Source organism: Capra hircus, chromosome 5, assembly GCF_001704415.2.
Source record: "Capra hircus breed San Clemente chromosome 5, ASM170441v1, whole genome shotgun sequence".
Taxonomy (NCBI): Eukaryota; Metazoa; Chordata; class Mammalia; order Artiodactyla; family Bovidae; genus Capra; species Capra hircus.
The window spans coordinates 111,939,679-111,961,696 of record NC_030812.1 but is presented as its reverse complement, the minus strand read 5'-3'; the positions used below and the strand labels follow the sequence as shown (position 1 = coordinate 111,961,696).

At 42.6% G+C, this 22,018-nt stretch overlaps 1 protein-coding gene across 1 annotated transcript; it reads right to left on the bottom strand.

The window, feature by feature from the left end:
* Positions 275 to 20,063, bottom strand: WBP2NL (WBP2 N-terminal like). The gene is made up of 7 exons (XM_018049074.1): positions 20,002 to 20,063; positions 11,087 to 11,195; positions 10,366 to 10,507; positions 10,117 to 10,209; positions 7,166 to 7,276; positions 703 to 831; positions 275 to 597 (listed from the first exon to the last, which is right to left on the bottom strand). Exons 1-7 carry the CDS (start codon positions 20,061 to 20,063, stop codon positions 275 to 277), a joined length of 969 nt encoding a protein of 322 aa, XP_017904563.1.

The window sequence follows — 22,018 nt, the reverse complement described above, 5'->3', positions numbered from 1 at the left end:
TCTCCCAGGGGATCTTCCCGACCCAGGGATCAAACCTGCATCTCTTGCATTGCAGGGAGATTCTTCACCAACTGAGCCACCAGGGAAGCCCAATCAAGAACTGACTTGGCCTCTAAAATCTAGGCATGGAAGTAAAGCTTCATCTTCCCTCTAAGGTTGCCCTTCCAAAGGGTATGACAACTATCTGGGATGGGACTTCAGCCACCTACCTGAGTCTTCCTTCTTACTGTAACTTCAGTTTTAGGGTGCCCTTTGCTTGGTGAATCTTCAAGATTTAACTCTGAGAAGGTGGTAAATGGACCTGAGAAGACGAGGTAGAGGGAAGAGAAGTCTCCTGCTGAGCTGCCACAGATCTGTGAGAGGCAGCTGTATTTCCAGCAGATGGAGGTTCATATGCCGGGGGTAGGGCTTCATTTCCAGCTGGTGGGGCTCCATATCCTGCAGGTGGGGCTCCATATCCCCCAGGTGGGGCTCCATATCCTGCAGGTGGGGCACCATATCCCCCAGGAGGGGCTCCATATCCCCCAGGTGGGGCTCCATATCCCCCAGGTGGGGCTCCATATCCTGCAGGTGGGGCACCATATCCCCCAGGAGGGGCTCCATATCCCACAGGTGGGGTTCCATATCCCCCAGGTGGGACTCCATATCCCACAGGCGGGGTTCCATATCCTCCAGGTGGGACACCATATCCCCCAGGTGGGCCTCCATATCCCATAGGTGGGGCTCCATATCCCCCTGGTTGGGCTCCATATCCTTCCCGTGGAGTTCCATATTCCCCTGGTTGGGCTCTATATCCTGGTGGTGGGGGTCCATAGATCACAATTGGATATGCTGAGAAGGAAAAAAAAAAAATCAGTTACTCATTTTTTAGAGCAGACAAGGAATAAGTAAGAAAGAGGTGGAAGATAAAAAAAATACTGAAGCAGATTGACACAGGAAGAGAATTCAGACAGAACAATGCAAAAGTCTTATCCTTCAGTCATCACCAGTTGGATGCTTTAACATTTCCTGTTGTGGAGGAATCCAAATTAACATGAAAATAACCTATAGTTAAATCTCTACATACTAATAGTTGTACACAGATACATACATAACTCAGTAAAGTTTGATTTGATAATAAAAAAAATGCTCAATGAGGAATATGTATTTGGGAAATAGAGAAGAGATAAATTTTTAAAAGTCATCTATAATTTCATCATCAAAGACAAAAATTTATTATTTTGGTATATTTATAGGTAGGATCTCTGTTAATATTTTTTATACAGTCATGATTATGACAATCAAATAATTTTTTAAAATCTGGCTCTTTTTACTTGACATTGTGAGAATGCTCTTATATTATTTTTCTCTTTTTTTCCTGGCTGCTCTGCATGGTTTGTGGGATTCTTAGTTTCCCAACCAGGGACTGAATCTGGCCCTCAGCAATGAAAATGCCAAGTCCTAACCACTGGACTGCCAAGAAAGTTCTTTATATCATTAATGTATTTCACAGATTAAAATCTGGACAATATTTTATCATATGGATAAATGCTACTTATGATAAGTGCTACCTGATTGTCAGAGAGTTATGTTGCTTCCAACTTTCCAATTAATATTATAATAAACATGGGTTTTATTTATTTCCTTGGCTACTGCTACTGCTACCGCTAAGTCACTTCAGTTGTGTCCGACTCTGTGCGACCCCACAGATGGCAGCCCACCAGGCTCCACTGTCCCTGGGATTCTCCAGGCAAGAACACTGCAGTGGGTTGCCATTTCCTTCTCCAATGCAGGAAAGTGAAAAGTGAAAGTGAAGTCGCTTAGTCGTGCCCGACTCTTCGCGATCCCATGGACTGCAGCCTACCAGGCTCCTCCATCCATGGGATTTTCCAGGCAAGAGTACTGGAGTGGGGTGCCATTGCCTTCTCCACTCCCTGGCTACATTCCCAAAATTATTTAACTGTGTCAACATGAATGGATAACTGTCAAGTTATTTTTCTATAATCCATATTTAATATTTATGCTATCTAGAAAAAAATTGAAAGAATCATCATTAAGATGCTCAAAGAACAAAAGGAAAAATGTATAAAAGTCAAGAAAAGTGATATATGAACAAAATAGAAACATCAGTAAAGAGACAGAAAACATAACAGGAAACCAAAACAAACAAAGTTCTGGAGCTGAAAAGTGCAATAACTGAAATGAAAAATTCACTAGAGGGATTCAAATTCATATTTGAATAGGCAAAAGAAAGAACCAGTAAATTTGAATATAGAACAATAAAAGCTGTAGATAGAGAGGAATAAAAAGAAAAAGATTGATGGAAAGTGAACAGAGCCCAAGGGACCAGTGGGACACTACCAAGGAGACCAACATATACATTGTGGAAGTTTCAGAAAAAGAAGAAAGAGAGAAAGATGTAGAGAAAGTATTTGAAGAAATAAAGACTGAAAACTTCTCAAACCTGATGAAACACATGAATATAAACATCCAAGAAGCTCAATAAACTCCAAATAAGATGAACTCAAAGGGATCCACACTGACACATTATAGTCAAACTTACAAAACAGAGACTCTTGACAGCAGCAAGTTCAGTTCAGTTTAGTCACTCATTCGTGTCCAACTCTCTGTGACCCTATGAACCACAGCATGCCAAGCCTCCCTGTCCATCACCAACTCCAGGAGGTCACCCAAACCCATGTCCATTGAGTTGGTGATGCCATCCAACCATCTCATGCTCTGTCGTCCCCTTCTCCTCCTGCCCTCAATCTTTCCCAGCATCAGGGTCTTTTCAAATGAGTCAGCTCTTCACATCAGGTGGCCAAAGTATTGGAGTTTCAGCTTCAGCATCAGTCCTTCCAATGAATATTCAGGACTGATTTCCTTTAGGATGGACCGTTTGGATCTCCTTGCAGTCCAAGGGACAGCAGCAAGAGAGAAGTGAATAATTACATACAAGAGATCCTCAATAAGAGGATTAGCAGATTTCTCTTCAGGAATGTTGGAGGCCAGAAATAAACTATCCAACAAGAATCCTATATCTGGCCAAACTCCTTTCAGATAGAGAAAGAAAGATGTTTCCAGATAAACAAAACCTGAGGGAGTTAATTACAACTAGACTTGTCCTGCAAGAAATGCTTAAGGGAGTCAAATGAAAGGACACTAGATAATAATTTGAAGCCATATGAAAAAATAAATATCTCAATAACGGTAAATCATTGAGCAATTATAAAAGTCAATATTATTTTAACAAAGGTTTGTAATTTCATTTTTGTTTTCTACATAACTTAAGAGACTAATGCATTTAAAGGAAATATTAGATTATGTGTTTGGTGACACAGTGTATAGAGATATAATTTTGTGATATCAACTAAAAGGAGTGAGATGGAGGGCTTGTAAAGGTACAGAATATGTGTATGTTATTGAAGTTAAGATTGTAAAATTCAAATCAGTGCTATAACTTTAGGATGTTAAATGTAAGCCCCATGGTAGGCACACCCAAAATAAAGCTATACAATATAAACAAAAGGAAATGAGAAAGGAATTCAAACTTTTCACTATCAAAAAATCAACTAAACCACAAAAGAAGACAGTGATGCAGAAAATGAGGGACAAAAAAGCTATAAGGCATATAAAAACCAAATAGTAAAACAGTAGAAATACTTTGGCCACCTCATGAGAAGAGTTGACTCATTGGAAAAGACTTTGATGCTGGGAGGGATTGGGGGCAGGAGGAGAAGGGGACGACAGAGGATGAGATGGCTGGATGGCATCACTGACTTGATGGACATGAGTCTGACTGAACTCCAGGAGTTGGTGATAGACAGGGAGGCCTGGCGTGCTGCGATTCATGGGGTTGCAAAGAGTTGGACATGACTGAGCGACTGAACTGAACTGAAGGCTCCCATCATCAGTAATTACTTTAAATGCAAGTGGATTAAATTCCCCAATCAAAAGACAGAGATTGGCAGAATGAATGAAAATTCATGATTCAACTACATGCTATGTGTTTAAGAGACTTGTTCTAGATACAAAGACATAAATAATTAAAAGTAAAGGATGAAAAAAGATATTCCATGTAAATAGTAACCAAAAGAGAGCAAAAGTAACTATACTAATATCAGACAAAATAGACTTTACATCATTAAGAAATAAAGAAGAAAATTACGTGTTAATAAAACGTTCAGTACAGCAAAAGAATATAACAATTATAAACATTTGCACAGGTGATAACAGACCATCACACATACGAAGCAAAACTGACAGGATTGGAAGAAGCAATTTTACAGTAATTGTTGAAGACTTCAATATCCCTCACTCACACTGATGGATAGAACAGCCAGAGAGAAGATAAATAAGAAGTAGAGGATCTGAAAAAGCACATCAAGCCAACTGGATCTAACAAACATAGGACACTCTGCCCAACAACAGAATGCACGTTACTCTCAAATGCTCAGTTGATCAGCCGTGTCCAACTCTTTGTGACCCCATGGACTGTAGCCCACCAGGCTCCTCTGCCCATGGAATTTTCCCTTCTCCAGGGGATCTTCCTGACCCAGGGATCGAACCTACATCTCTTATGCCTCCTGCACTGGCAGGCGGATTCTTTACCACTAGTGCCACCTGGGACCCTGGTACTCTCGAGGACACATGTGGTATTTTTCAGAATAGACCATATATTAGGCAACAAATTAACTCTGGATAGATTTTAAAAGGTAGATGTCATACAAAGTAGCTTCTCTCATCACAAAGGGATTAATTTATAAATCAACAACAGAAGTAAAACTGGAAAATTCACAAATTTCTGGAAATTAAACACCACACTTGGGCTTCCCTGGTGGTGCAGCGGTTAAGAATCCACCCGCCAATGCAGGTGACGTGGGTTCAATCTCTGGTCCGGGAAGGTCCCACATGCTGCAGAGCAACGAGGCCTGTGCCCACACTCTCTAGGGCCCGTGCTCTGCAACAGGAGAAGCCACTGCAATGAGAAGCTTGCAAGCAAGCACAGTGCAGAAACAGGTAGCCCCTGCTTGCTGCCCAAGAGCAGCAACAAACACACAGTGTGGCCAAAGATGAATAAATAAATAAATACTTTAAAATGGGCAAAGGACTTGAATAGATACAGCTCCAGAGAAGATACACAAATGGTCAACAAGCACATGAAAAGATATTCAATACCATTGGTCATTAAGAAAATGCAAGTTAAAATTATAATGAGATATCACCTCACCTCACTAGGATGACTTTAATATAAACAACGAGCAAAAAGAAAGGAAAATAACAAGCATTGACGACGATATGGAGAAATAGGAACTTGTACATTGCTGGTGAGAGTGAAAAAACAGTGCAGTTGCTGCGGAAAAAGAGTTTGGTGGTTTCTCAAACAAGTTAAACACTGAATTACCGTATCACCCAATAATTCCAAACCTAAGTATGTACTCAAGAGAAATGAAAACTTATGTCTACAGAGAAACCTATATACAAATGATTATAACGGCTATTACTCATAATAATCAAAAGGTGGAAACAAGCCAAATGTGCATCAATGCACGAATGAAAAAACAAACTATGATATAAACAATGGAGCACTAGTCAGACACAGAGAGTGAAGCACTGATACATGCTACATCTTGGACGAGCCTTGGAAACATCATGTTAAGTGAGATAAGCCGAACACAAAGCCACTTGTTGCTTGGCTTCTTTTATGTGATATACACAGAACAGGCAAATCCAAAAAGACAAAAAGCAGATCAGAGGAAACCAAGAGACAAAGGAGAGGAGACAGCAAGGAATGATTACTTCGTGGGTGTGGGGTATTCTTACGGAGTAATGGAAACGTTTTCCATTTGGTTTGTTTGTTTGCTTTTTGACTGTGCAGCACAGCATGCAGGATCTTAGCTCCCCGACCAGGGATCAAACCTGCACCCCCTAAGTGAAAGGGCAGATCAACCACTGGACTGCCAGCGAAGTCTTGGAAAAGTTTTGAAACTGAAGAGAGCTGATGGCTGCACAGCACTGTGATACACTAAATACCATTGACTTGTACGTTTTAAAATGGTTAATTGTATGTTACACAAATTTCAACTTAAAAACATTTTTATAAAACCTTACCAATACTTACTTCAAAATTTTGAATGTCAGTTGATTAACACTTAAAGATTAAGGTAACTATAAAGGCCAGAAATAACTACCCATCAGTTGTATACAAACTAAATGCTGATGGACATGCATGTCATGCTCCAAGGAAAACCCAAGAAATGGCCTGCATCTAGGGGTCTGTTGGCAGCCTGTTAGGAGACCTTTCGTGGTCCACCCACAGACTGTGAACCACACTTGAGAGTACTGATCTACATCTCTGGGGAACATGGCTCAGCATCTGTGGACAGACACAACAGTTACAGGAAAGGGTACAGGTCACAGAGCCCAGGATTGGAGTCTTCAGTGAGGATGAAGGGCGTGGACAAGCATAATGGCTGTGCTTGTATGAGAGAGGAATGCGGAGTATCCAAGAGCACACATTTCTGCTCAGGTTGTAAGCAGAAGTGACTTCCTACTGATGAGAGTTGCCCAATATCCTCCATATTTGTATATCAAAGTAAGCCTGAAATTGATGCTTTTGAACTGTGGTGTTGGAGAAGACTCTTGAGAGTCTCTAGGACTGCAAGGAGATCAAACCAGTCAATCCTAAAGGAAATCAATCCTGAATATTCATTGGAAGGATTGCTGCTGAAGCTGAACCTCTAATACTTTGGCCACCTGATGCGAAGAGCCAACTCAGTAGAAAATACTCTGATGCTGGGAAAATTGAAGGCAGGAGGAGAAGGGGATGACAGAGGACGAGATGGTTGGATGGCATCACTGACTCGATGGACATGAGCTTGAGCAAGCTCTGGGAGCTGGTGAAGGACAGGGAAGCCTGGTGTGCTGCAGTCCATGGGGTTGCAAAGAGTCGGACACGACTGAGTGACTGAACAACAACAAAGTCTGAAATGGAAAGCCGGTCACTTACTGGCTTGCCACCGGGTTTGAATCTGGAAATGAAATCATGGACTCAACTATTTTCCAACCTCCAAAACTCCGCTGCTTCTCCTGCAGCAGAGTTGGAGGCAAGCTATCCGTGATTAGATCTGTGAGCCCTGGGCACACCTTTCCACCTCCCAGGAAGAACCTCCCTGCCATACCTCACCTGGACAAGGTGTCTGTGAGGAGCACACTGCAGCCCCTGGGACAGTAATTATGTACAGTCCTGAAGTGTCAAACCAGTAATTTACACTTCCAAGTGGAATTCCTCTGGCAGCTGAGAAGACAAATTTGGCAAAATAAGGGCTCTTTAATTCTTTTAAGACAGATATACAGCAACTATCAACCAAATAATTAACAGAGTTTTAACCAACATGTTACATGAGTGTCCGGCAATGCTCCCAGGATATAAGATTTAAAATATATTCTGTCCTTGTCCTCAACTGTATGCTTCCTGAAGACAGTGATTGTGTATATTTTCCTGTGCTTACTGAAGGCCTAGCATAACACCCACCATAATAGGGATTCAGAAAAAATTTTCCAGTGACGATTCTATCAAGTTGTCAAGATAACTCCATTAAAGGCCAACATAATGGCAGTACCCTGCAGGTGGTGGCTGCAGCCATGAAATTAAGATGTTTGCTCCTTGGAAGAAAAGCTATGACAAACGTAAACAGTGTTTTAAAAAGCAGAGACATCACTTTGCCAACAAAGGTCTATATGATCAAAGCTATGGTTTTTCCAGTTGTCATGTATGGATGTGAGAGTTGGGCCATAAAGAAGGCTGAGCACCCTTGAAGAATTGATGCTTTTGAACTGCAGTGCTGGAGAAGACTCCTGAGAGTCCTTTGGACAGCAAGCAGATCAAACCCATCAATCCTAAAGGAAATCAACCCTGAATATGCATTGGAAGGACTGATACTGAAGCTGACACTCCAATACTTTGGCCACCTGATGCAAAGAGATGACTCATCGGAAAAGACCCTGATGCTGGGAAATGTTGAGGGCAGGAGGAGAAGGGGGCCACAGAGGATGAGATGCTTGGATGGCATTGACTCAGTGGACATGAGTTTGAGCAAACTCTGGGAGAGAGTGAAGGACAGGGAAGCTTGGCATGCTGCAGTCCATGGGGTCATAAAGAGTTGGACATGGCTTACTGACTGAACAACAATGACATTACCAAAGAAAGCTTCTGTTAGTCTCTGCATCTCTTTTATAAGGACACTTTAATGGTATTTAGTATTTGATGGTATTTGAGTAATCTAGAGTAATTCTCTCATCTCAAGATCCTTAATTATATCTGAAAAGCTTTTTTTTTTTTTTAACAAAGTAACATTCAAAGATTCTGAGGATTATATTTTCAGAACCATTGTCAACCTGCCACACTAATTTCTGCCCTATGGCATATGACCAGAAGCAATGTACACAGCTTCCGTGCCTGGCCCATGAAAACATCCCAGGTGAGATCTTTACTCTCTTCCTCACTCTGCTGACCACCCAAAGAGGCTGTGGAAGCCATGTGTTAATGATGAGACTCTACTACCCTGTGTCCCTGAAGGGCTGTGTGGAACAGAGGTCCCTTTAACCCCTGCTGATTGGCCTCTTTTTAAGGTTTATTTTGATGGGAGCCATTTTTAAAGTCTTTATTGAATTTGTTGCCATACTGCTTCTGTTTTATGCTCTGCTTTTTTGGCCCTGAGGCATGTGGGGTCTGAGCTCCAGGCTAGGGATAGAACTCACACTGTCTGCGATGAAACGGGAAATTTTAACCACTGAACTGTCAGAGAAGTTCCCAACTGGCCTTTATATAAGTGGTAATATCCATTACCTTATTGTTGTTTGTTTAGTCGCTTAGTTATGTCTGATTTTTTGCCACCCCATGGATTGCAGCCCGTCAGGCTCCTCTGTCCATAGGATTTCCCAGGCAAGAATACTGGAATGGGTTGTCATTTCCTTCTCCACCACTATCTTAAGTCACTGATAATTTGGGGTTTATCTGTTTCAATAGCTAGCATTATCTTAACTGGGTGGGATGTGCTCAGTTGTGTCCAACTCTTTGTGACCCCATGGACTGTAGCCCGCCAGGTTCCTCTGTCCATGGGGTCTCCAAGGCAAGAATACTGGAGTGGGTTGCCATTTCCTTCTCCAGAGGATCTTCCCAGCCCAGGGATCAAATCCACTTCTGTATTTCCTGCATTGCAAGCGGATTCTTTACCTCTGAGCCACCAGGAAAGCCCACCGTAAGATAGGATAATGTATTATTCTTGCATATGTCTATTTCCACCAGACCATGTGCATCTTAACTAGACTGGAGTTGGTGGTGGAAAGCAAGGGAGAAAGAAGAGCATTCCAGACAGAGCAAATAGCCTGAAGGCTCAGAGATGGGAGAGCAAGGTACAAAGAAGTCCAGCTGGATTGGAATACAAAAACTGAGAGAGTGAGGGATACAAAGTGAAGCTACATTGAATTAAAAGATTACTTGTATTCTAAGTTTGAAAAGAGTCCTCTGGTACATCTACTAGATCAGTGCTGCAGGACTTGACAGTATCTCTTCCCATGCTTTAGTCCCGTGAAAAATGAGAATTAAACCCAAGAAGAGCAAAGCTATAGCCAGAGAGAAGACAAGAAGGCATGCCAGAGGAAGAAGAGCCAAGGTAACTCCACCAAAAACAAGAGTATTCAATGATGCAGCCACTTAAACGGACAAGAGACTATCCGAATGATTTACTAAGGTAAAATCACTCAGGTGTCTGCCTGTAAATTCCCACTAGATTGTGAACTTCTTCAGGTTATGTTCCTAGCATGTAGTAGGGTACTTGGTACATAGTCAGTAGGCTCAGGAAATACCCACTGAATACATGTGAAATCTGGAGAAGGAAATGGCAACCTGCTTTAGTATTCTTGCCTGGGAAATCCCACGGACAGAGGAGCCTGGCAGGCTACACAGTACATGAAGCTGAAAAAAGTCAGACACAGCTTAGCGACTAAACAACAACGTGGGGAAATACCACCATCCTGACCACAGAGGCCAGAAGTCTTCACTAGTTAACCATCCTATTCCAATTATCCAGGCCCCCAAATCCCAAAGAGCTTGATATCTTTATCAGCATCACTCACCAGCAGAGGCAGCTTTTATCATCAGTTGGGCAAATTCGATGGCACCTCCTTTCCTGAAGGATAACTTAAAAACAGCTTGTCCTTCCCAGCCACCTGGGGGGAGAAATGGCAGACACTCACTAAGAGGCTGGCACGCTGGTAACAGAAGCACTGCCGGAAGCATGGAGAGAAGCACCACCCAGTGGAGCCTGAATCTTAAACTTTCTACAAGCTTTTGAGAAAAAATACACTTCTGAGGGGGACACTTACCACCCGGAGCTGCCTGAATGGTTCCTTTAATGTAGTTGGGGGCGAAAATTGGTTGTTCAATGGTGCAGTCACTCATCAGGTCAAAGGGCATCATAAAAGAAAGCATGGGGTCATTGACTAAGTGTGAAGTCACGAAGACCACCTAAGAAAGGAAAGAAACTTTGGGAAAGGAATGCGATTCGTCCATGCGTTGAGACATAGAAGAACAATCCTAAAGTCGAGGCTGCTTTGGCATCCTGGCCTAATTGAGAAACATCACAGATTTTCTCCCATCACTCTTCAACAAGGAAAATCTCCAAGTGGTAACGTTTCAAAACATTTTGAAAGTCAAGGTTTAACCTCTCTCCCTTTTAAGGGAAATAAATGTAGAGTTAATTAGATCAAAGGAGAAGCAGAACTTACCTGTTATGGGACTTTCCTGGGGGTTCAATGGTTAGGAATCTGCCTGCCAATGCAGGGGACATGGGTTCGATTCCTAGTCCAAGAAGATTCCACATGCCACAGGGCAGCTAAGCCTGTGTGCCACAACTCCTGAGCCCGAGCGCCCTAGAGCCTGTGCTCCTGAACAAGAGAAGCCACTGCAATGAGAAGCCCGAGCACCACAACTACAGAGTAACCCCAACTCACCACAACTAGAAAAAGCCCGGGCATAGCAATGAAGACCCAGCACAGTGAAAAAATAAATAAATAAAATAAATTAGATTAAAAAGAGAGAAATTACCCGGTATGAAGTGAGAAACAGCGTTCCTTTCTTTGTGCCATTAAAGAGATGGGATTCCACTGGTTTCTGCAGGAAGCAGAGGTCCACATCCTCACACTGCTTCAAGACACTGCAGAAAAGAAAGGCGGACAGCACGTGGTTTAGGAGTTATACGAAAAGACACAAACAAAGCTCTCGGTGCAGTTTCTAGCCTGGAGGGAGGTTATTGGCTGCTGCTGGTGCTACTGCTACTATTTTATTAAAATAGAAAGGAATTGAAATGATCTTATTCTCTGACAACTCACACTTGTCTTCCTCTTTATCACTGGGTTCTTTTTTTTTTTCTTTCTTAGCAAACCTAATTCTATTCTTAAAGTCCACTAATTCTTATACTTCTTGTGCATTTTATATAAAGCACTGCGTTAATGAAGCTGTTTCTTGGACTCTGGTAAAGAAGGTGAGACATATGAAGTGAAGTACAGGATCCTCTGACATGTCTGCCATGTTCTCCCTTCACTCCTAACCTGAAAACCCTGGACCCATCCTACTCTTACAGAATCCTATTGGGGTTTTTTCTCTTTCTTAGTTATATATATATATATGCTATTAATATTTATTGAATGAATGAATGAAAACATGGATATAAGTAATAAAGCAAGAAAAACATGATATGCATCACATAGGCAGAACAAAATATCATGGCAGGTAGAGATCAGCTCTTGATAGAAGCAATTAGGAATGATTTTCTAGAAAAATTGAAATTTGAGCTGATTCTTAAGAGATGAATAGTGTTTCATTGGGCAGAAGTGAGGGTAGGGGACAGTCCTGATGGGATGCAAACAGCATCAGTGGAAAGAACACTGTATACTTGGGAGCAGCCTACCTGCGTGAATTTATCAAAACATCATGGAAGTGTGATTAGGAGGAATAGTGAGATAAAGCTGGGCCCGTGCTGGGACCAGCACTAGACACATCATTCAACAGGCAAGGCAGAACTGTGGCCTGCAGCTGTCTCAGCAGGTAGGTCACATGATCAAGGAAATGGTGATATGTCAGAGGGATCCATTTAAGAACTAACATAGTCCTGATATGAGGTAATAACAACTGGAATTAGGGTAATAGTATATGGCTAAAAAGTCCTTCTTAAAAGAGTATGAAAAAATGGATGTCAGCTACAATAGCGGAACAGGGATCTCTAAAAGCCAGTCTAGAACTCTAGAATCTAATCAAAACTGATAGCAACCAGGGGAATGTTTAATCAAGAAAAAAAATAAGAGCGTCAATAAGAGCTTTGTGCACTTCAACTTAGGCCAGTACTCCTCCACTCCCTAGCTTGGCACAGCTCTGAAACAGCAACCCACATTCTCAGTATAAGTACAAAGTACTGGGGTGAGGGGAGAAGAACAGACCTTACTGTGGTTTTCTGCTTTGACCTGTCCAGGGGTTCCCTGGAGGACTAGCTCAGAATTCTCTCAGGATTAAGGCAGCTACCCAGGGCATGTTTGTTAAACAACATTTCAAAATGTGTGAGAGCTGTTAAGTGGGGCAAAAGATGATTTTGGGGGGCAAACAATAAAAAACTTAAAAGACAGGAAGAAAAGACTGGGGAATGAGATGCTTTGAGAAATAAAGGCTTTGAAAACTTCTAACATGTTCATGGGAATCTAGAAAGCATCACAGACTGGGTGCTTTCACATATCAGGGCTGGGTTCACGCTCAGAAGAAACCTGAGAAGGCTCTAGAACAGTTACCTCTGGCTGACAATGAGGCTCTGCCTGATCAGGAAGTAAAAATTAAGACAGTTTTACATTGCCTGACTGAGTGACAAAGACTGGCTCACACACACACACACACACACACACACAGCCCATCTAGGATATATAAAGAACTCATACAACTCAACAACAACAAATCTAATTTAAAAATGGCCAAGGGGATAACCAACAAGGACCTACTGTATAGCACATGGAACTCTGCTCAGTGTTACGCGGTAGCCTGGATGGGAGGGGAGTCTGCGGGAGAATGGATACATGTATACGCATGACTGAGTCTTTTTGCTTTTCACCTGAAACTATCACATTGTTAACTGGCTATACCTCAATACGAAATAAAAAGTTTAAAAGAAAAAAATTCTTTCAATGGACAGAGGATTTAAATAGACATTTCTCCAAAATAATATATAAATAGCAAAAAACACCAGAAGATGCTCAACATTATTAATCATCAGATAAATGCAAATCAAAACCACAAATGAGATATCACCTCACACCTATTAGGGTGACTACTATTGAAAAAGATATCCTTGGTGTTTGTGGCCTAGAATATTGACAGGTTGAAAATTCTGTGCACTCTTGGTGGGATTGTAAAGTGGTTCAGGCACTATGGAACAGTATGGAGTTGCCTCAAAAATTAAAAATAGAATTACTCCATGGTCCAGAAATCCCACTTCTGGGTATATGTCAAAAAGAATTGAAAACAAGGTCTCAAAAAGATATTTGTGCACTCATATTCATAATAGCCAAGAGGAGGAAGCAATCTAAAAGTCTATCAGTGAATGGAGAAACAAAATGTGGTATATACATACAATGGAATATTATTCAGGCTTAAAAAGGAAGGAATATTGTCACATGCCACCACATGGGTGAACCTTGAGGACATTGTGCTAAGTGCAATCGCAGAGACAAAGACAATTATACGATTTCACCCACATGTGGAATCTAAAACAAAATCAGATTCATAGAAGCAAAGAGTATAACAGTAGTTATTGGGGGTTGAGGGGATGAGGAAAATGGGGAAATGTTAGGCAAGGATACAAATTTAGAGCTATGTAAGATGAGTAAATTGAAGAAAGTAGGGAAAACCACTAGACCATTCAGGTATGACCTAAATCAAATCCCTTACGATTATACACTGGAAGTGACAAATTGATTCAAGGGACTAGATCATGATAGAGTGCCTGAAGAACTATGGATGGAAGTTTGTAACATTGTATAGGAGGCGGTGACCAAAACTATCCCCAAGAAGAAATGCAAAAAGGCAAAATGGTTGTCTGAGGAGGCCTTACAAATAGCTGAGAAAAGAAGAGAAGCAAAAGGTAAAGGAGAAAAGGAAAGATATACCCTCTGAATGCAGAGTTCCAAACAATAGCAAGGAGAAATAAGAACACTTTCCTAAGTGATTAATGCAAAGAAACAGATGAAAACAATAGACTAGGAAAGACTAGAGATTTCTTCAAGAAAATCAAAGATACCAAGGGAACATTTCATGCAAAGATGGGCACAATAAAGAACAGAAATGGTATGGGAAGCAGAAGATATTAAGAGGAGGTGGCAAGAATACGCATGAGAACTATACAAAAAAGATCTGAATGACCCAGGTAACCACGATGGTGTGATCAGTCATGTAGAGCCAGACACCCTGGAGTGCAAAGTCCAATTGGCCTTAAGAAGCATCACTACGAACAAAGCTAGTGGAAGTGACGGAATTCCAGCTCAGCTATTTCAAATCCTAAAAGATGATGCTGTGAAAGTGCTGCACTCAATATGCCAGCAAATTTGGAAAACTCAGCAGTGGCCACAGGACTGGAAAAGGTCAGTTTTCATTCCAATCCCAAAGAAAGGCAATGGCAAACAATGCTCAAACTACCGCACAATTGCACTCATCTCACACGCTAGCAAAGTAATGCTCAAAATTCTCCAAGCGAGGCTTCAACAGTACCTGAACCAAGAACTTTCAGATGTTCAAGCTGGGTTTAGAAAAGGCAGAGGAACCAGAGATCAAATTGCCAACATCTGCTGGATCATTGAAAAAGCAAGAGAGTTGAAAAACATCTACTTCTGCTTTATTGACTACCCCAAAGCCTTTGATTGTGTGGATCACAACAAACTGTGCAAAATTCTGAAAGAGATGGGAATACCAGACCACCTGACCTGCCTCTTGAGAAACCTGTATGCAGGTCAGGAAGCAACAGTTAGAACCGCACATGGAATAATGGACTGGTTCCAAATCGGGAAAGGAGTACATCAAGGCTGAATATTGTCACCCCGCTTATTTAACTTCTATGCAGAATACATCACGTGAAATGCCGGGCTGGATGAAGCACAAGCTGGAATCAGACTGCTGGGGAAAATATCAATAACCTCAGACATGCAGATGACAACACCCTTATGGTAGAAAGTGAAGAGGAACTAAAAAGCCTCTTGATGAAAGTGAAAGAAGAGAGTGAAAAAAGATGGCTTGAAACTCAACATTCAAAAAACAAAGATCATGGTATCTGGTCCTGTCACTTCATGGCAAATAGATGGGTAAACAATGGAAACAGTGACAGACTTTATTTTCTTGGTCTCCAAAATCACTGCAGATGGTGACTGCAGCCATGAAATTAAAAGACGCTTGCTCCTTGGAAGAAAAGCTATGACCAACCTAGACAGCATATTAAAAAGCAGAGACATTACTTTGCCAACAAAGGTCCATCTAGTCAAAGCTATGGTTTTTCCAGTAGTCATGTATGGATGTGAGACTTGGACCATAAAGAAAGCTTAATGCATAAGAACTGATGCTTTTGAACTGTGGTGTTGGAGAAGACTGTTGAGAGTCCCTTGGACTGAAAGGAGATCAAACTAGTCAGTCCTAAAGGAAATCAGTCCTGAATATTCACTGGAAGGACTGATGCTGAAGCTGAAGCTCCAATAGTCTGGCCACCTGATGCGAAGAACTGACTCACTGGAAAAGACCCTGATGCTGGGAAAGATTGAAGGCAGCATGAGAAGGCGTCAACAGAGGATGAGACGATTGGATGGCATCACCGACTCGGTGGACATGAGTTTGAGCAAGCTCTGGGAGTTGCTGATGGTCAGGGAAGCCTGGTGTATTGCAGTCCATGGGGCTGCAAAAAGTCGGAAACGACTGAGGAACTCAACTGAACTGAAGATGAATAAGTCTAGAGATCTAATATGCAGGCGTGAAGACTGTATTTAATAATACTGTATTGAACACTGGAAATATGCTAAGAGAGTAGATTTGAAGTGCTTTCATCACACTAAAACAAAAAGGTAATTATTTGAGGAAATGAAATGTTAACTAACTTGACTGCAATAATCATTTCACTGTGTACATTACATTATTGTTATATACTTTATATACAATTTTTATTTTTTAATGGTTAAGATAGTAATTTTTGTTATGTGTTTTTACCACACAAAAATGATGAACAAATTAGCCAAAAAGTGGAGGATATTTATGAACCAAGAAACACCAAATACATATATAGTCGATAACCATAAGACAAAAATAATTTCATTAGCAATAAAACTTTAAAAAAAGATTTCATTATTTGGATTCCATTATCAGACTAGCTTCCCTGGTGGCTCAAATGGCAAAGTGTCTGCCTGCAACGCGGGAGACCTGAGTTCAATCCCTGAGTCAGGAAGATCTTCTGGAGAAGGAAATGGAAACCCACTCCAGTACTCTTGCTTGGAAAATTCCATGGATGGAGGAGCCTGGTAAGCTACAGTCCATGGAGTCGCAAAGAGTCAGATATGACTGAGCAACTTCACTTTCCTTTCCTTTCCTATCAGACTGGCAGAGCTATCAAAGATTAACATTCAGTGTTGGCAAGGTGAAATTGGACACAAAGTATTAAAAAGAATGTAAATTGATACAGTTCTGTAGGGGGATTTTTCCAGTGGTCATGTATGGATGTGAGAATTGGACTATAAAGAAAGCTGAATGCAGACGAATTGATGCTTTTGAACAGAGGTGTTGGAGAAGATTCTTGAGAGTCCCTTGGACTGCAGGGAGATCTAACCAGTTCATCCTAAAGGAGATCAGTCCTGAATATTCATTGGAAGGACTGATGCTGAAGCTGAAACTCCAATACTTTGGCCACCTGATGCGAAGAACTGACTCATTTGAAAAGACCCTGATGCTGGGAAAGATTGAGGGCAGGAGGAGAAGGGGTCGGCAGAGGATGAGATGGTTGGATGGCATCACTGACTCAGTGGACATGGGTTTGGGTGGACTCCGAGAGTTGGTGATGGACAGGGAGGCCTGGCGTGCTGTGGTTCACGGGATCGCAAAGAGTCAGACACGACTGAACAACTGAACTGAAACTGAAACCGTAGGGGGAATTTGCAATAAATATATTTCCATTTATAAATATGTTAAATATAAAATATGTGTAATATTTAAAAATATTTTTACAAGGATTTTTATATAAATATGTAAAAAAAAATTTTTAAGTCTATGTCCTCTGGGGACTTCCCTGGTGGTCCAGCAGTTAAGACTTCAAGCTCCCAATGCAGGCCTGGGTTCAATTCCTGGTCCAGGAACTAGATCCTGCACACCAGAACTAAAGATCCCACAGGCCACAACAAAGGTTTGTGTGCCAAAATCAAGACTCAACACAGCCAAATAAATAAAAATAAATATTTAAATAAATAACAAATAATTATTTTTTAAAAGTCTATGTCTTCTGACCCCACAATTTCACTTTCAGGAATATGTCTGAAAGAAACATTTTGATAGGTGAACAAAAATAAATCTTTAAGAAATTCACTGTGGCAATGTTTATAGCAATGACAAATTAAAACCAGACTTATCCCAGATAGTGGCTTGAGCAAAAATGTCTGCATATTGGAGTACCAGACATCAAAAGTAATGATGTATTAATAGATGCCAATACTGCAAAGCATTCTCAATACATCAGTAAATGAGGAAAACAAATTACAAAGCAGTCTGATAGGGGAAGGTGTGTGTATTTCCACAGGGGGATGTGCAAAAGGATACATACCAAAATATAAAAAGCACTTCATGTAAGAATTTGGAGTAATTAAATGTTTCCCAACTTTTCTAAACGGTATTACATGCACACTTTAAAATATGGATATTTTTAAAAAACAAAACTCAATCAGTATCTTCCTTTTTACCAGTACAGTCTGGCTCATACATTTATGACTTTTCAGCTGGGATCAGAAAAAAATCTCCACATAACACAGCCAAGCTGTGATGAATTTCTTAACTGTGTATTGTGAATAGTCAGGAGAAGTCAAAATATAACCAATCTTCTTCCTCTCAAGCTATTTCTGTAAAGTAGTTTCTATCCGAAAAGGTAGAGCCCTGACAGAGCTTTGCTTGCAGAGGAGAAAAAAAGAGACAGAGTTCTCCTTTTTGAGGGGCAGCCAGCGTAGAGACATGAATACACACTACCGAAATTCAGAGCTCTCCCACATGCCTGACCATATGATTTTAGGCAAATTACTTTTTGTTTCAGTTTTTCCACCTGTGACATGAGGAAAATCATACTGATCCTCACTGCAGATAGAGCAATTATAAACATAAAGCCCTTAGAACAGTGCCCCAATAAGGCGAACCATTGGAGAGCACAGAAAGGACTCCACAAAGATAATTCACATAAAATCAATATTTGCTATAATTTTTTTAAGACCACGCTTCATTCCTTGCCTCTAGCACACAAACAGAAAAGCAGAGAGACAAACCCGTAGCCCAGCTGAGAAGACACCCGAACACCAGATTAGAAGTGGCTTCCAGGCACAGAGCCACAGGCACACAGGTCTCAGTTCCCCAGGCCAGCGTGCAGGGCATCAGTATGGTGGGCAATCATCTCACTACTAGGAAAACTGAACAAAACAGCAGCCGTCCTTCAGGGCCAAGGGAGGATGTACAGCCTTCAGAGTGTATAAATCTGTCAAGAAAATATTCTGGGGAAGGAAGCATAGAAAAAACAGATCTGGACATCAGCACGATGTACTGTCTTAAAGGATCTTCCTGATAGATGCATTCAAAGCAATCTGGGTGTGTTTTGCCTCACCTGAGCACTGCATTGGGATTCAGAGTCTCACAGCTGGGCAAGAGCAAAGGAAAACGAGGGCAAATCTGAGCAGAGAGAGGAGCATATTTAAGAACTGTTGGGGAGTTTGAACAGGACTCTTAACAGCCTGGGCAGGGGACTGAGGAGGGGAGTGAAGCAGGGGCTGAGGTATTGGGTTCAGTTCAGTTCAGTCGCTCAGTCGTGTCCGACTCTTTGCGACCCCATGAATCGCAGCACGCCAGGCCTCCCTGTCCATCACCATCTCCCGGAGTTCACTCAGACTCACGTCCATCGAGTCCATGATGCCATCCAGCCATCTCATCCTTGGTCGTCCCCTTCTCCTCCTGCCCTCAATCCCTCCCAGCATCAGAGTCTTTTCCAATGCGTCAACTCTTCGCATGAGGTGGCCAAAGTACTGGAGGTATTGGGTAGGGAAGTAAAAATGGGCAACTCTGGGCTGAACCTGACGAGGCTGGAGGAAACAGGTGAACGGCAGGCACTGCTAGCACCACAAAGCCATGGGTGCAAACCCCAGGGCCCCCACGGGAGGTGAGAGAACATCACTCTTCCCAGACGTGTCTTCTTTTGGTCCCCATCTTTTCAAAAAAGTAAGACCAGCCATCTCCTTGATTGGGGACGAAGAAGAGAGGGGGCTTTTTGAAGTTCTGAGGGTGATGAGAGGCCCTGGACAGTTTAGGATCTTTCTAGAAAGAGCCACACTCGTGCCTTTTCTACCTCCTAGAAGCCTGGGACCTTGGTGCCGTCACTCTACAAAGGTAGCTCACTCCTAACAGCACGGCACGCCACCCCGAGGGTCGGTGTGACTTCCCTTTCCTGCCACTGCACTTCCAACTTTTTTCTGAGGCAGCACACGGCTCACTCCCTGGACACGTGCCCTTCACACGTGCGACACCCCTATTCCCGCCTCCGCCACATTCACATCCAGAACACCCGCGAGGCAGCGCCGGCTCTAATGGTCGGGGAAGAGCTACGCTTGCTATGAGCGCAAAGAAGGCGGGAAAGTCTCTGACTGGCTGAGAGTTTGTGCACCGCCGATTCTCCTGGCCTCTCCTCCCTCCGACAGCTCCACAGGCTTCCCTTCAGGCACCTTTCGCCAGTGGAGATGAGGGCCCCACGACGGCTCTCGGTGTGGCTCTGGTTCACTGCCATCCTGCCGAGGCCCCCTCCTGCCGCCCCGCAGATGGGAGGGGGCGGGGCCTGCGCCAAGCTGTTGGGCGGGGTTCTGAAGGGGAGGGCGGAGATTATGGCGCAAGGACCCGGGGTGAGTGAATGAGGCAGCTGGTCACGTGAGGGGCCTCCGTCAGAGGACCCAGCAGAGTCAAGGTTGAGACAGCCGTGAGGGGAAAGCGGGCAGGTCCAGGGGATTGGCTCCGCCCCCAGAGCGCCGAGGAGTAAGGGATGAGGCGGTGATCACCACAGCCAGACCCAGTCTTGGCCGCTGCTTTGTCGCCCCTGCCTAGCTGCCCCGCTGCCCACGAGTATGGACTTGAATTGGTCCTGTCAGGAGTCAAAATTAAAAGCGGGATTTTCCTATGCCCTTCCTGACCCAGGTCAGAAAACTGTTGCCCTTTGGAGAAAAAGTTTGAAATGATTCCTCACTTCTCCTGAGGCGAGCAGAACTCTCTTCCCCCAGAGAAAGACTGAAATCAGAGCCAGTTTTTTGTGAGGCAGCGTCCAGGAAATGGTGCAAGAGCTGGGTGAGGGGATCCAAGAGGTGATTTCGATCCTGAGTGAGTCCGTTCCAGCTCCAAGATGGAGAGAGCCTTTTGTCTCTGTGTCTCCCATCATATCTGCCCTGCCTCCTCCAAAGGGTGATTGTGAGGATCAGGTGATGCATTTTATCAGAGTTGCTTTTAAGACTAAAATGTTGTGTGTTTGCTTATTTCCTTGAACTTCACCAATAGCACCAGAGGTCTTCCAATAAAAGGATGTTAACATCTGGATTACCTACCATATATTTCATCAAATTTAAGATGTTGTCAGTTATAAAATAGGGGTTTCCCAGGTGGCTCAGAGGTAAAGACAGCCTACCAAGCAGGAGACACTGGTTTGATCGCTGGGAAGATACCCTGGAGAAGGAAATGGCAAGCCACTTGAATATTCTTGCCTGGGAAATCTGGACAGAGGAGCCTGGTGGGCTACAGACCATGGGGTCATGAAGAGTCAGATACAACTCAGCAACTAAACGACAGTTATAAAAGGCACCATTTTGAAGTGTAACTCTAAGGGGAAAAAGCTGCTAAATCTACTGACATCTGTTGTAAGATGTATCCTGATTTCAGAAATATATATGTATGCATATATTTTTAATTATGACTACCATAGGAATGGTGTGAAGCAGTGGAACAAACATCACGCATTGCTCTCTAGGTCCTGTCCTGCATTGTTAACTAAGTATATAACCTTGGGCAAGATGATCATGCTTCCTAGCCTTGTTTCCTTATCTGTTTGAAGAAAGAAGTAGAAGAACTCTTAGGTTTCTTTCAGCTGTAATATTTTATGTTTGCCAAGAAAAGAAAGAAAGTGAAGTCGCTCAGTCGTGTCCAACTCTTCGCGATCCCATGGACTGTAGTCTACTAGGCTTCTCTGTCCATGGGATTTTCCAGGCAAGAGTACTAGAGTAGATTGCCATTTCCTTCTCCAGAGGATCTTCCTGGCCCAGGGATCGAACCCAGGTCTCCTGCATTGCAGGCAGACGCTTTACCCTCTGAGCCACCAGGGAAGCCCAACTGTCTCTCAAATCTTCTCACTTTTCTTCTCCTTGTGACTATAGTTCTGGCCCTCATCATTTAACTTGAATGACTCCAAGAGCACACTCACCTTGCTTCCTCTGGTCTTGACCCCTACCATGCATTTATACCTTGAGATCATCATACAGAACGTTGAGGATCCAAACACAATTGCATATGGTTGTTGTATTCAAATTCAGAGAAATAACGTGCAGGTAGAGTTGTGTTATTTGCTGGCTATAGAAGAGAGTGTAAACCGCATAGGCAGGAAGGACTGACTTAAGTTCAAAAAAGATAAGAGAAAAGCTAGTGCTTTAAGTTTAAATTCTTAACTCTTAAAAAGTCTTCAGTGCAAGATAGGCAGGTTTCTAGCAA